At 41.8% G+C, this 15,509-nt stretch overlaps 1 protein-coding gene across 1 annotated transcript in view; it reads left to right on the top strand.

Moving 5' to 3' along the window:
• Window positions 1-15,509, top strand: part of LOC103210666 (dedicator of cytokinesis protein 8) — a 249,080-nt gene that overhangs the window by 10,747 nt on the left and 222,824 nt on the right. The window contains exons 2-3 of the mRNA XM_007956577.1: window positions 6,316-6,491; window positions 12,081-12,152. Coding sequence (XP_007954768.1) covers window positions 6,364-6,491; window positions 12,081-12,152 — 200 coding nt within the window. The 5' untranslated portion in view covers window positions 6,316-6,363. The remainder of the gene's footprint in view (window positions 1-6,315; window positions 6,492-12,080; window positions 12,153-15,509) is intronic.

Genomic DNA, 15,509 nt, shown 5'->3' on the forward strand with positions numbered 1-15,509 from the left:
GGATTGCCCAACCTTCCTTCCGAGGAGTGGCTGGTGGGTTTGAACCGCCAGCCCTCTGGTTAGCAGTCAAGTGCCTTAGCCACTAGTTTAGAGAATAGAATTATTATTATTGTTTGATTCTTGAATATCATTTGAATTGCCAAGAGGAAGAGTGGCTTGGAGGCTTAGTTAACAGGAGTTGGCATCTCCTTCCACTTGCCAGTGATAAAACATTTATATCACATTTGGGATAGACAGCTTGTTGGGTTGTTTTTGTTGTGCAGAGTAGAACTGTTTCATAAGATTTTCAAGGCTAGGACCTTTTGGAAGCAGATTTCCAGGTCTGTCTTCCAAGGTACCATTGAGTAGGTTTGAACAACCAACCTTTTTATGGATAGTCAAGTGTCTAACCATTTGCACCACCCAGGGATTCCTACAGAAGGTGGTATTGTTGTTGGAATATTTTTGGACTGCTCTTACTCATGGAGACCCCATGTGACAGAGTAACAGAGTAGAATGCCCCATAGGATTCTGAAGGCTGTAATCTTTATAGACAAATTTATCTTGGAAGAAGTATAGCCAGAACATACAGTACTGCGTTGTCAGTGATGGCAAATATTGATATACAGGTGGATAGATGGATGGACAGGCTGAATGATTAGGTATGTCTATGCAGGGAAGAGGGTGCCCATGATCATGTGTAGGGTTGGCTGACAATGTTTCTACAAGTGTATTTGTATATTCTGTAAGAATTTCCAGGTATATAGTAGAGCTGACAAGGGACAAGGTTGTAGTCACTTCTTGGCCATAGCCAGCTACCCGGAGGAAACAAGGAATTAGACCTGTGGGCTTGGGACCATGGTTGCAACATACTACACTAAAACGTTGTTCCACATCCTACTCTGGCAAGTAGTGACTGGGGTCTTAAAAGCTTGCAAGCGGCCATCTAGATGCAATGATGAGTCTCTCCTCATCCAGAGCAAAGAAGAATGAAGAAAACCAAAGATGCATGGAAACAATTAGTCCAAGCGACTGGTACACCATGAGATCCTCAGCCTGTATGACTATTAGACCCAAAGAACTAGATGATACCCGGCTACCACTGTCAACAATCAGAAGGGAATCCTGGATAGAGAGGGAGAACAATGTGGAGCAAAACTCAAAATCATAAAAAAAAAAAAAAAAAAAAAGAAAAAAAGGACCAGGTCTGCTGGTCTGATAGAGCCTGATGGAACCACTGAGCCTATGGCCCCTAGCTGCCCTTCAGATCGGGAGTTGAACCCATTCCTGAGGCTTCCATCCAAACAAAAGATAGGCATATGAGCTTAACATTTACATTAGCTAGATACACTCCTTGGAGAGCTCAATCATGGGAGAATAGAAGGGCTGTGTATACACAGGGAAACAGCTCGGGGGGCAGGAGTACATGGGAGAGAAGGACATAGGGAAGAGGTAATTATGGGGAAGAAGTGGGAAGAGAACTGTTGCATTGTGGGAAATTGCAGTCAATATCATGAGACAAAGTACATGTGAATTGCTGTATGGAAAATATGCTCTGTAAACTTTCACCCAAATCACAATAGAAGTTTAAAAAAAAAAAAGTGCAGCCAGAATATTCTATCTCATGTACTTTGGACATGTTATCAGGAGGGACCAGTTCCTGGAGAAGAGTATCATGCTTGGTAAAGTAGAGGGTCGTAAAAAAGATGAAGTCCCTCAATGAGATGCTTTGAACACAGTGGCTGCAACAATGGGCTCAAACGTAGCAAAGACTGGGAGCATGGTGCAGGATAGGGCAGTGTTCCTTCTCTTTTACATTGGGTCACTATGAGTTGCAACCAACTTGATGGCACCTAGCAACAACAACAACATTCTTTATGGATGCACACTACCACATCTTTCTCAGAGCAGCTGGTGGGTTTGAACCTCTAACCTTTTAGTTACTAGCCAAGCACTTAATCACTGCACCGCCAGGCCTCCTATGGAAGAAGTTGTTATTATTGCTAGGTGAGGTTGAGTCAGTTCTGAGTCATACAACTCTATGCATGACAGAACAAAACATTGCATGGTCCTGCCCCATCCTCACATTCATTGCCGTGCTTGTGCCCATTGTTGCAGCCACTGTGGCAATCTATCTCATTAAGGGTCTTCCTCTTTTTCGCTGACCTTCTACCAAGCATGATATCCTTCTTTAGGGAGTGGTCCCTTCTGACAACATGAGCAAAGTTCTTCCTCTTTTTCACTGACCCTCTATCAAGCATGATATCCTTCTCTAGGGACTGGTCCCTTCTGACAACATGAGCAAAGTTAATGAGATAAAGTCTCACCATTCTCGCTTTTAAGGATCATTTTGGCTGTACTTCCTCCAAGACAGATTTCTTCTTTCTTCTGGCAGTCCCTGGTTCTTCACCAACACCATAATTCAAAGGCATAATTTCTTCTTCAGTGTTCCTTATTCATTGTCTAGCTTTCACATGCATAGGAAGCAATTGAAAATACCATGGCTTGTGTCAGGTACACCTTTGTCCTCAAAGTGACATCTTAGCTATTTTAGCACTTTAAAGCAGTAGTCTTTTGCAGCAGAGTTGCCCAATGCAATATGTTGTTTGATTTCTTGACACTTGCTCCCATGGTCGTTGATTGTGGATCCAAGTGGAACAAAATCTTTGACAACTTCAATCTTTTCTCTGTTTATTGTGATGATGCTTATTGGTCCATTTGTGAGGATTTTTTTTTTTTTTTTTTGAGGTATAATCAAATGTTAGGGGAAATAATACTCAGTAGAACCATACTCAATAATTCTATTATTAATGTTTATATTTGGAGTCTATTCACTCCTAGGATACACATATTCAAACCTCAAGAGTTTATAACCTTATGATCTGAGACCAGAAGAACTAGATGGTACCTGGCTACCACTGTCAACCACTTAGAGGGGGATAAGTGCAAGAGATTCTGGATATAGTGGGAAAACAATGTGGAACAAAACTCAAAATCATAAAAAAAAAGAAAGACCAAGTTTGTTGGTCTGATAGAGCCTGATGAGACCCTTGAGACTATGGCCCCTAGCTACCCTTCAGGTCTGGAACTGAACTCACTCCTGTGGCTTCCAGCTAAACAACAGACAGGCAAGTGGGCAAACATTTATATCAGGTAGATATACTCTTTGGAGTGATCAATCGTGGGAGAACATAAGGGCAGAGTTTGCACAGGCAGACAGCTTGAAGGGCGGGAATGCACGGGAGGGAAGGACACAAGGAAGAGGTAAGTATGGGGAGGAAGTGGGAAGAGAGCTGTTACATTGTGGGGAATTGTAGTTATTCCATGAAACAAAAATGTGTATGGACTGGTGTGTGGAAAATAAATTTGCTCTGCATACTTTCACCCAAATCACAAGAAAAATTAAAAAAAAAGAGAAAGTTTATAACCTTATGATCAGTTGTATATATTGCCCTTGGCACATGACTACACAATTGGTGCCCAGTGATAATAGGATGCTCTTTATCATAGTTTCCTCTCCCTACAAGGTGGGTTTATTTATATGTGAAAATGTGGCGTACTTCCTCCATTCGTGGCTGACTAGAGTGCAAGCTCCCTGAGAGTAGCTATCTGCTCTCCTCTGTTACTCTAATGCTTGACTCAATGATTTGCAATTGATAGATTCTCAGCAAATACCATCAGAAGGAGGGAGTCAGTCACTCTGATCTCCATGGTCTTTGGCCAGAGTGCCCTTTAGGTAATAGGTGCTGCTCTCAGCCAGGCTTTTCATTGTTTTCGGCTTTGAATTTCAGGGACATAACAAATATTATAGAGTTCCTGGGTGTGTGTGAGTGTGTGTGTGTACAAATGGTTAAGATACGCAGCTGCTAACCAGAAGGCACCTCAGAAGAAAGGCCTGTTGACCTACTCCCCAAAAATCACCCATTGAAAACATTAGGGCGTGCAGTTCTACTCTGACACACAGGGGGTCTCTGTGAGTCAGCATTGACTGGATGGCAACTGCTTCTGTTTGTTTATTTTTAACAATATACTTTTGCTGAAACTGAAATCATTTCCCTCTGATGATCTCACACAAAAGCCACTTCTCCACAGAAGCTGCTACTCATTACGTGTGTGAGTGCTAGTGTCACATTGCTTCAAATTATGCTTCATTTTTATTTTAAAATGCATATTTCCAGTGCCAGGGCTTGAGTCATTGATGCTTTTGTAATAATGTAACTGTTAAGACTCTGAGCAGCCGGTCTTATGAGGCGCTCAAAATGAGGTGTGTGAGTAGTGGGAAGTGTATTTCTTGACTCCCTTCCAAACTCACTTACTATTGCCTTATGTTTTGATTATTTCCCTGGATATACAGATGCCCTGAAGAACCCACAAGAGAAAATTAACTGTTTTCTGTGGTTAAGAACATGAGCTTTCCTGGGTTTTACTTCCAGATGGCCTACTTTAGCTGTGCAACCAAGGATGAGTTCCTTGTCTTTAGCCCTTGATTTCCTCATCTGTAATGGGGATAATAATAATCCATACCCTACAGACTTCTGGTGAGGATGATATGAGATAATGTGTATAATGACCTAGCTCAATTTCTTGCCATAAAGTAAAACCAAACCAAATTAGTTGCCATCAAGTCAGCTCCAACTCCTGGTGCCCCTGTGTGTGTCAGAGAACTGTGCTCCTTAGGGTTTTCAGTGGCTGAATTTTTGGGAGTAGATAGCCAGGCCTTTCTTCCAAGGCACCTCTGAGTGGACTTGAACCTCCAACTTTTTGGTTAGCAGCCAAGCACGTTAAGCATTTGCACCACCCAGGACTCTGGTGACTCTAAGTCTGCCGTAAATGAATATGTCATAGAGCTACTATTATTATTGCTGCTGTTGTTACACAGATCTACTTGATCTAAGTGTTTCTTTTATTTCCTTAAGGCAATGGTTCCCATGTCTTTGGATCTGACAGGCAAGAAGAAATATTTTGTTTAGTTGGGTATTGACAAAGAATTACCAACTTCTTATCAACTAAAGAAAATTACTTTAAAAATCATTATTAGTTGCCACCCAGCTGATTCCGACTCATGGCAACCTCCTGTGCTGTGCAGAGTAGAAATGCTCCATGGGGTTTTCTTTTTTCTTTTTAAATTTTATTTTGATTTGGGTGAAGATTTACAGAGTAAATTGACTTTTCATACAGCAGTTCACATATACTTTGTCTCATGTCATTGACCAAAATTTACAATGCAACAGCTCCCCTCCCATTTCCTCCCCATAGTTACCTCCTCCCAGTGTCCATCCCTTCATACTCTTCTGCACCCTGAGCTATCTCCCTGTGCATAAGCAGCCCTTCCTTCTCCCATGATTGTTCTCTCCAGGGCGTGTGTCTACTTGAGGTAAATGTTTAACTCACATGCCTGTACTTTGTTTGGCTGGAAACCACAGGTGTGTCCATGGGGTTTTCGAGGCTGTGGCCCTTCAGAAGCAGATCACCAGGCCTTTCTTTCGAGGTGCATGTGGTTGGGTTTGAACCACCAACCCTTAACTTAGCAGTCCAGTGCTTGACTGTGTCACCCAGGGACTCTTCTTTTAAAAGGTCCCTCTACATCAAGACAGGCCAGTTTCACAGTTCATCTACATCTATTATTTCTTTTAAGTTGTCTTGCTCCTGTGATGCAAGGATGTAATTGAAGAGCCAAGAACAGTCCTGGAGAGTAAGTTTAGCTTCATGAAAGCTCGGCAGGTTGCCCTCAGTTTGCTCAATAAGCTGCAGTCTGGTGGAAGTTTTTTCCAAACCAGCAACAGTCAGGCAGTCCTTTGGAGGCCCCCTAGTCATTCAGCATGGTCTATGATTACGTGTGAAGTGCTTTAGGGAACACCGTGCAGCCTCACTCAGGCCAAAGGAAACACTGTGCCTCAATGCTTAGACAGGAGGGCTCATTTGCCTGCCTTTCTGGAAAACCAACTCCTCTGTGCTTCACTGAGTTCGGGCAAACATGGCCTCAGAGAGCTTTTGCAGGAGAAAAGTGAACATTTCACAAAGCCTTATGATCTCATTTTGGATCTCCTCAGGTTTCCTCATCAAGATGCAATTAAGCAGAGAAAAATTTGGCCTCGGGGTGTGATTTTAATTACTCATCACGTTAGGACTTGACTCTCCTTGCTTGCCTTTCTTCCCATTTCCATAGTGCTGCCTTGGTGTTTGACAGCTCGTCACAGAGCTGCTAGGCCTTTCTGCCAGCCAAGGCCTCAACAAGCGAAAGGCAGTGTGAGATGACCCTCAACTCCCACCTGAGAGCTGACCCTTCTAGCCACTCACGTGGGAAACCCTTTCTCTCTTCTCTCCACCCCTCCCCAGCCTCAGTTTTACGACCCAGTGGAGCCAGTGGACTTTGAAGGCCTTCTGATGACCCACCTGAACAGCCTTGATGTGGAGCTGGCTCAGGAGCTGGGGGACTTCACTGACGACGACCTGGAGGTGGTGTTCACACCAAAAGAATGCCGCACCCTGCAGCCCTCTTTGCCGGAGGAAGGGTGAGTTGTTTTTTTAAACACGTGGGCAGGATGTGGCTGTTGTTATTGTCATCAGAAAGGGGCTGTGATGGTGGCTGTTAGAAGCTGTCAAGTTGGCCCCTGACTCATGGCACCCCAAGCACAACGGGACACAATATGCCTGGTTCTCATGCCATCCCCATGATCTGTTAGGAACCGGACCATTGTGATCCACAGGGTTTTCTTTGGTTGATTTGTGGAAGTAGATTGCCAAGCCTTTCTCCCTGGTCCATCTAGTCTGGAAGCTTCACTGAAACCTGCTCAGCATCATAACGACCCCTAAGCCTCTGCTGACAGACAGGTGGTAGCTGCACACAAGCTGCACTGGCCAGGACTCAAACCCTGGTCTTCCACATGGAAGTGCAGAATTCTACCGGCTTTGCTTTTAAAGGTAAATAGTTGTTGGTAGTTGCCATCAAGTCGATTCCGACTCATGGCCTCTGTGTGTATGCAGAATAGCACAAATAGGGTTTTCAAGCCTGTGACCTTTTGGAAGCAGATCACCCAAGAGGTCTGTTGTCTGAGGTACCTCTGGATAGGTTTGAGCCACCAACCTTTTGGCAAGTAGTCAAGCACTTAACCATTTGCTCCACTCAGGGACTCCAAACAAAATTACTCAAATCTAGTGAGATATGCAGATGTGGTCCAATCATCTAGATATAGGTAATTTTGAAATTAGTTTGACCGAAGGCTTTGTACAGCCATGTGGAGACTAAGCCAGTTAAAGAGACCCAGTGTCCAGAATGCAGTTCGAGCATAGGCTCTAGAGCCACACCGCCCTGGCACATCACAAGCTCCTGACCTTGGGGGAGTCACTTGATCTACCCAAACCTCAGTTTGTCCATTTGTTATAATGTCAATATTTTTAACAATGACCATTGAAATGCCAAAAGTTGTAAGAATTTTAATTGTTTCCAAATAAGAGATTGAATCAAGTTGTAAAAATAAATTTGACACATATTTACTGAGCATCCACTGTGTGGTAGGCACTCAGTTAAAAAGATGAATAAGACACAGTTCTGGCCCTTGAGGAAAGTTTTGTTGGGTAGAAAAATAGCAAGGAAAAAGCTCGGTAGAATGAATACATGAATGGTGTTAAGGATGTGAGTTTCTATAGTGTGTTAGTCTAGATGTTCATTTTGTTGTTGTTGTTAGGTGACATCAAGTCAGCTCCAAGACACAACGACCCCATATGCAACAGAATGAAACACTACCCTGTCCTGCACTGTCCTCACAATCCTTGCTATGCTTGAGCCTATTTTTGTAGCCACTGTATCAATCCATCTTGTTGAGGGTTTTCCCCCTTTTCGCTGACCCTCTACCTAACATGATGTCCTTCTCCAGGGACTAGGTGTTCATAGTTCATCCAAAACCTCCAAAATGACACTGAGTTTTACACTACAGAAGTAACAGAAGTTTCATTTAGAGATGTAATTCCCTTGCTTGGTCCCAGTAGCTGATGCCCACACCTATGAACACCTAGACTAGCCCATTATACAAACTCAAATCCTAAAACTCAAAGAGTACAACTTTCAGTATGAATTATTCCTCACCATAAACAAAACAAAAATCCTCCCAACTGGACCAATAGCAACTTCATGGTAAATGGAAAAAATAATGAAGTTGTCAAGGATTTCATTTTCCTTAGACTCACAGTCAGTGTCCATGGAAGCAGCAGTCAAGTAGTCAAACAAAGTATTGCATTGGGAAAATATGCTGCAAAAGATATCTTTAAAATGTTAAAAAGCAAAGATGTCACTTTTAGGACTAATTTGTAGCTGATTCAAGTCATAGTATTTTCAGTCACCTTATATGCATGCAAAAGCTGGATAATGAGTAAGGAAGAGTGAAGAAAAATTGATGCCTTTGAATTATGGTATTGGTGAAGAATATTCAAAGTACTATGCACTGTCAGAAGAATGAATAAATCTGTCTTGGAGGAAGTATATCCAGAAGGCTCCTTAGAAGCAAAGATGATGATACTTTGTCTTACATACTTTAGTCATGTTACCAGGAGAGATCAGTCCCTGGGGAAGAACATCACACTTGCCATAGCAGAGGGTCAGTGAAAGGGAGGAAGATCTGCAAGCAGATGGATTGGCATAGTGGCTGCAGCAATGGGCTCAAACATAGCAATGATTGTGAGCATGGTGTGGGACCAGGCAGTGTTTCTTTGTGTTGTGTATCAGGTCACTATGGGTCAGGACCTTTTTTTTAGATTTTTTTTTTTTTAATTATTGTGCTTTAGGTGCAAGTTTACAGAGCAAAGTTTGTTTTACATTCACTATTACATGTACATTTGGTTTTGCTTCCTGTTTACCATGCCCAACCCTAACCCAGTCTCCTTCCCTCCCTGCCCAGTAACCCCCCACCATGTGCCTTATAGTTATGCACTCCTGTGTGTCCTGCATTTCCTTCATGTGAATGTTGCCCCTCTGGTGCCCTGTGGTCGATTGCTCCACCACATAGAGTATGTGGGTGCATCACCCTGGGTTGAGTGGTCTATGTATACATCTTGTTTACTATTGGGCTGACAGCCAGCCCCTGAGAGTGAGTTTTATTCCAGGCCCAGAATGTATCCCAGGGCCGTAATATTAGGGGTCTCATCAGACTCCATCTGACCAGTAATTCTGGTCATTATTGAGTGTCTGGATTTTGTTCCACGATTTTCCTCCCACTCTATCCAGGATCTCCAGATTTGATCCTTTTCTGAGTGGTTGGCATTGGAAGCTGGGCACCATCTAGTTCTTCAGGGTCAGGAACTTTTAAAGATCCCTGGCAGTGCAGTGGTTAAAGTGCCTGGCTACTAATTGAAAGGTTGAGGGTTCAAATTCCCTAGCCACTCCATGGGAGAAAGATATGGCAGTCTGCGTCCATAAAGATTACAGCCTTAGAAACCCTATGGTGCAGTTGTTTTCTGTCCTATAGGGTCTTTGTGAGCCAGAATCAACTTGATAGCAATTGGTTTGGTTAGGATGTTAGGATGTGTTCATTTTATAGTGGTATCACTATGGAAGTAGATTGCCCAACCTTCCTTCCGAGGAGTGGCTAGTGGGATTGAACCACAAGCCTTCTGGTTAGCAGTCAAATGCCTTAGGCACTATGCCACCAGCACTCCCAAATTTAGATGTGGGAAGTTTTTTTATTATTATTATTTTAAATTTGAAAGAGGAGGTAGTTTTTCTTTAGCATCAGCTTTTGGAGTATAATATTATCCTGTCACCAGAATTTATAACTAACACATTATCTTTCTGGTGACTTTATATCAGCCTCTGCTACTTTTATTATTACCAAAAGTCTGTTGCATAATTAAAGCACAAGAATGTATCATTTTGTTATCTGAGTAAGCCATAGTATCATTTTGTTATCTGCTGATTACCCTGTGTCTGGGCCAAAACTTTATGTCAAGCTTCCATAGGGTAATGTGTAAAAGCATAAACTCTAGAGCCCAGCTGCCTGGGTTCAAGTTCATGCTCTATTGCTTACTAGCTATATGATCTTGGACATCATGTATTTCTGCGAAATAAAAATAATAATGGTGCCTACCCTAGAGGGCTGACTGAGGATTAGTTGAATTCATATGCTTAAAGTGATTAGATCAGTGCCTGTCGTCGTTGTTGTTGTTAGGTGCTGTCGAGTCAGCTCTGACTCATAGCAATCTATGTACAACCAAATGAAACACTGTCCTGGTCCTGCACCAGCCTCACAATCATTTCTGTTTTAACGCATCATTGGTGTTAGTCCATCTCATTGAGGGTCTTCCTCTTTTTCGCTGATGCTCTACTTTACCAAGCATGGTATCCTTCCCCAGGGATTGGTTCCTCCTGATAATATGTCAAATACATGAGATGAAGTCTTGCCATCCTTGCTTCTATGAAACATCCTGGCTGTACTTATTTCAGGACAGATTTCTTCATTCTTCTGTCAGTCCATGGTATATTCAATATTCTTCCCTAACACCACAATTCAGAGGCATCAACTCCTCTTCAGTCTTCATTGTTCATTGTCCAGTGTGAACTGTCTTATTACCAGTTGCCATTGAGTGGATTCTGACTCTTAGTAATTCTACGTGTGTCAGAGTACAGAGTTTCTGATGGTTGATTTTTTGGAAGTAGATAGGGCAGACTTTCTTTTGAGGTGCTTTGAGTGCACTCAAATCTCCATCCTTTTTGTTTGTAGCTGATTATGTTAACTGTTTACACCACCCAGGGACTCCATATACCACATACATAGATTTTCTCACCTGCCAGGCATTCTTTCACAACTCTATAAAGTAGGCAGTCTACTATTAATATCACTACTTTAAGATGGGAAAACTGAGGCACGGAGCTGTTGAGTGACTCACATAAGGTCCCAGAGCTACTAAGTGATGGAGCCAGGCTTTGGGCAGTAAGGGCCCAGCGGCCTCCTGGTTAACCTCTCCGACATTTTCTCTAATGCTATTTGCAATCCCACAGATGGCTATTGCTCTTATCCACATTTTATAAATGATAAAATGAAGACTCGTAGCATTTAGACCTATTCATCTCTACTACAAACACAATTACAAGCAACAGTACAAAACTTTGCATGCCATCAAGTTGATTTCGACTCATAGCAACCCTATAGGATGAGCAGAACTGCCTCACGGGGTGCCTACTGCTATAATCTTTAAGGGAACAAATTGCCAGGTCTTTCCCCCATGGAGCCATGGGAGAATTTGAACCACTGGCCTTTTGGTTAGCAACCAATCACTTAACCACTGCACCACCAGGGCTCCTGTAAAAAGCTTTGCTATGGGGGTAATTAGTTACTACTGACTTCCAGACTCAGAAACCTGGAAAGTATCTCTCATGCCTGCTCCTGAGCAGGTATGACGTGAACTATCTGATTTAACAGTCTCCAACCAAAGCTAGTGCCTGCCAACTCCTCAAAGCATGAGACAACTTGGTCCTTCGTGGCTTCCATAGGCAGAATATGCGTGTTCTAACAAGTCTACCCATGAGCAAAAAATATTTCCAAATTACTCCTGGGAGAAATATGTACGCATTCTGATTTTCTTTGTCTCGTATTAGATTACAGCGAGTGCTACCTGTCTTATGTCAGACTGCCTTCAAGGACAGGTGTAGTTTAACATGATTCTCTATAATAAAGACAACCCACAAAGCATAAAAGGCCAACATGTTTGTCTCATCCAAGTCAATTTCTGGTTGCCTCTGGAATGCTTCAGACACTAGAAGTCAATGGACAACGAATGACCCCTTAACATTCCCATTTGATTATTTTTGAAATCATGTTGCTGGCCTTGGGCATGATAAGAGTTGTTTTGCATTTTGGAGTCTCTGGGTTTTGCAAATAGTTAATGCCTTTGGCTGCTAACCACAAGGTTAGAGGTTGTAGTCTACTCAGAAGTGCCTCAGAAGAAAGACCTGGCAATCTCCTTCTGAAAAAATCAGCCATTGAAACCCTTATGGAGCACAGCAATTCTCTGACACACATGGGATCACTATGAGTCGCAATTGACTCATGGGTTTCTGTTTGTTTGTTTTTTGCACAGCAATAATGTTTTTATTTCATTTTCTGTCTCACTAGGGTTGAACTGGATCCTCATGTCAGAGACTGTGTTCAGACCTATGTCCGGGAGTGGCTAATCGTGAACCGGAAGTAAGTCACATTTTAACATAAATGAGGAGAGCCTTTTGTTTTGTTTTCATTCTGATGAATCTCTAAGGGGGGAAAAATAAATGAATTGAAACTTGACATCACATTGAAAAGTACCATTTAAATTTGTGACTGAGAAATAAATTACTTACTACCTATCTAGACAGCAGGGGCTTTCTCTCCTGGATCAATGGAATGTTCTAGGATATTGTTCTCAGGTGTTTTCCACCTCCACACTCTTGACATGGACAGTACTTCTTTATGAGAAACATAAATTTGCAACCTGTATGTGTGTATGTGTAGAGGGGCTAGGGGAGAGAGTTTAGAGAGTGGTGGGCATATTCTATTATAGAAATGCCAGAGAACCTTTGATAAGATGTGTGTAGTTTGAAGAATCCCCACCCTTTTGAAATGCTGATAGCCTTGTCCCTTATACCTGCTGGTAAGAATTACTGTTCTGTGGGAAAAATGATGTTAATAGGAAGGACTTTGGGGAGTGGATTTTATCCAGGCCCTAGACATATGCCATTGAATTTGTGCTGACTACCCGCCCCCTGGTAATGTTGGCATATATGCCATTTTCAATAGCCAAGAAAGAGAAAGCATAGCTTGAACAAAGTAAGTAAGAGAAGAGGAAGTTAGATGCTAACCCATCATCTGTTCTAATGTGAATGGAAAACTAAGTATGCCAGGCAGTCACGTAGGATTCTGCTTTGCTGGTAATAGACAAAATCCCAGAACAAGTTCTTCTCTTAACTGTTAAAATTAGAGGTACTTTCTGGATACTATGGTTCTAAAAAAATCTGAGAAGGAGCAATAAATAGAATTGTCTGTTTTACTACATTTGGTTTTCAGATTGATTTTATATTTGGTACACTGAAATTTTCCATTCTCCATGGCAACACAAACCCATTGCAATGTTCTTTTTTCTCTACCTTTCATGAAAGAAAGAAAGAAAGAAAGAAAGAATAAGGAAGGAAAGAAAAGAAAGAGGACTTTTTAAAAAGAACATTCATTACAGAAATTTTAGAGACTGTGGAAAGCAAAAGAAGAAAACAAAATTCATTCAATTTCCTTAGATAACCACCATTAACATTTGATGCATAGGCTTTGAGTTGTGATTCTTTGTATCTATATATATTTGTATAAAAAGTAATTCAGATTATAATACTATTTTGCATATACTTTTTCAATCTTCATCATTTCAAGTGATGATTCTCTCTTTGCCATTACATATTTTTCTTCAACATAATGTTAAATGGTTGCATACTGCAGTGCAGTGAATTACTTGATCTCGCTCTTCTAGCCATGGTCTTTGTGATTTTTACCAGATAACTGGGTGTGACTATGCAAATAAGGTGTATGGAATCCTAATGAGGGGATTGGTCAGTTTTGCTATATCACTTAAAATGAGCCATCCCAGAGGCAGAAAGGGGGATCTCACTACCATAAACACAGAAGAAGAACCAGGAGTGGAACATACCCTTGGACCTGAGATCCCTGCACTGGACCTCCTTGGCAGAGAGACAGCAGCAGCAGAGGCAGCAGAACCAAGAGACTGGCATGAGAAGGAGTGGTGGGCTTCCTGGCACGTGGAATGAGAAACCTGGGTGCCTTGGGCAGGAGGCTTACTGGCAGAGTGGGGTGCTGCTTCTTTGTGTGCCTATTGGCAAAGCTAAAAGAGTTTTGTACACTGACCTGAACAGGGCAGAGGCTGGAGTCAGTGAGATGTGTGCTGTGGCACAGCTGAAAAGAGGCTGTCTTGACTGAAGAACTGTATCCTGAGTTGTTTCTGATCCTGATTTGTAACCTGTAACTTTCTTATAAACCCATACTTGTGAGTATTTTCTGTGAGTTCTATGTGGCCATTGAAGTGAATTACAGAACCCAGAAGAGAAGTAGATAGAGAGTGTTGTGGAACGGACAGTTGATGTCAGACTTGGTGGAAACTTTGGAATGTGGCAGCATGTCTGACCTCTGTCCATAGGAATCAGGCTTGGGCAGCTGATCTTGGTCCTTCTTCCCCCTTATTAAGTTAGAGGTGGTCAGAAGACGTTGTCACCATAACTTTTTTGCATGTACTATATGAGCTCTGGTAGCATGGTGCCTAAAGCACTTGACTGCTAACCAGAAGGTTGGTGGTTCACACCCACCAGCCACTCCTCGGAAGGAAGATGGGGCAATCTACTTCCATAGTGATACTGCCTCAGAAACCCAAGGAGGGGTTGCTATGAGTCGGGTCTGACTTGATGGCACATAACAACAACAACAACAACATATTTGTATCAAAATATATTTAACCATTCTTAATATGTAGGTGGTTCCCTGTTTTTCAGTATTTCAGTGTTATATCCAAATACTGCAACATCCTTTTAACTAAAAGGATGCTGTATATACTTATGATTTTTTTCCTTTGGATAAATTCCTTTAAGAGGAATTTCTGTGTCTAAGGGTATGCACAGATTTAAGGATTTGGCAATAATATCAGAAATATTATTAATAATACTTGCATGAATTCTCCAGGAATCTCAATAAAATTTCCAATTCTATTTGTGAAAAGACTGATTTTCAGTGTTGATTTGCGTTTTCTTTGACTATTAGATTGGGCCTCTTTTTCCATCTATTTTTTTTTTTTTTTTTTTTGCCATTTGTGATTTTTCCTTGGGGCTTTGCTTATTCATAAAATTTGTATATCTCCAGTAGTATATTTGTCTCATCTTGCTTACTTTCAGGAGCATTTGTTAAGAGTGCTATCCCTACCATTTATATATATATATATACTATATATATATATAGTATATGGTGGCATAGTGCCTAAGGCATTTGACTGCTAACCAGAAGGCTGGCGGTTCAAACCCACCAGCCAAGCCTGGGAAGGAAGATTGGGCAATCTACTTCCATAGTGATACTGCCTTGGAAACCCAAGGAGGGGTTGCTATGAGTCAGATCCAACTCGATGGCCATGAGTTTGGTTCATATATATACACACACAAGTTCTTTGTCCATATTTGTGCATTAGTAGTTAGGAAAATGCAAATCTAACTACAATGAGATACTATTTCACACCTACTAGGATAGCTAGTTGCAGCAATATGTTGACAGAGAACTTCCAGAGGTGCAGGCTGGATTCAGAAGAGGACGTGGAACAAGGGATATCATTGCTGATGTCAGATGGATCTTGGCTCAAAGTGAAGAATACCAGAAAGATGTTTACTTATGTTTTATTGACTGTGCAAAAGCATTTGATTGTGTGGATCATAACAAATTATGGGTAACATTGAGAAGAATGGGAATTCCCGAACACTTGATTGTACTCATGAGGAACCTGTACCTTGACTAGGAGGCTGTCGTTTGAATGGA

The sequence above is a fragment of the Orycteropus afer genome, unplaced genomic scaffold (genome assembly GCF_000298275.1).
Source record: "Orycteropus afer afer isolate SDZICR_OR568_19922 unplaced genomic scaffold, OryAfe1.0 scaffold00637, whole genome shotgun sequence".
NCBI classification, from domain to species: domain Eukaryota; kingdom Metazoa; phylum Chordata; class Mammalia; order Tubulidentata; family Orycteropodidae; genus Orycteropus; species Orycteropus afer.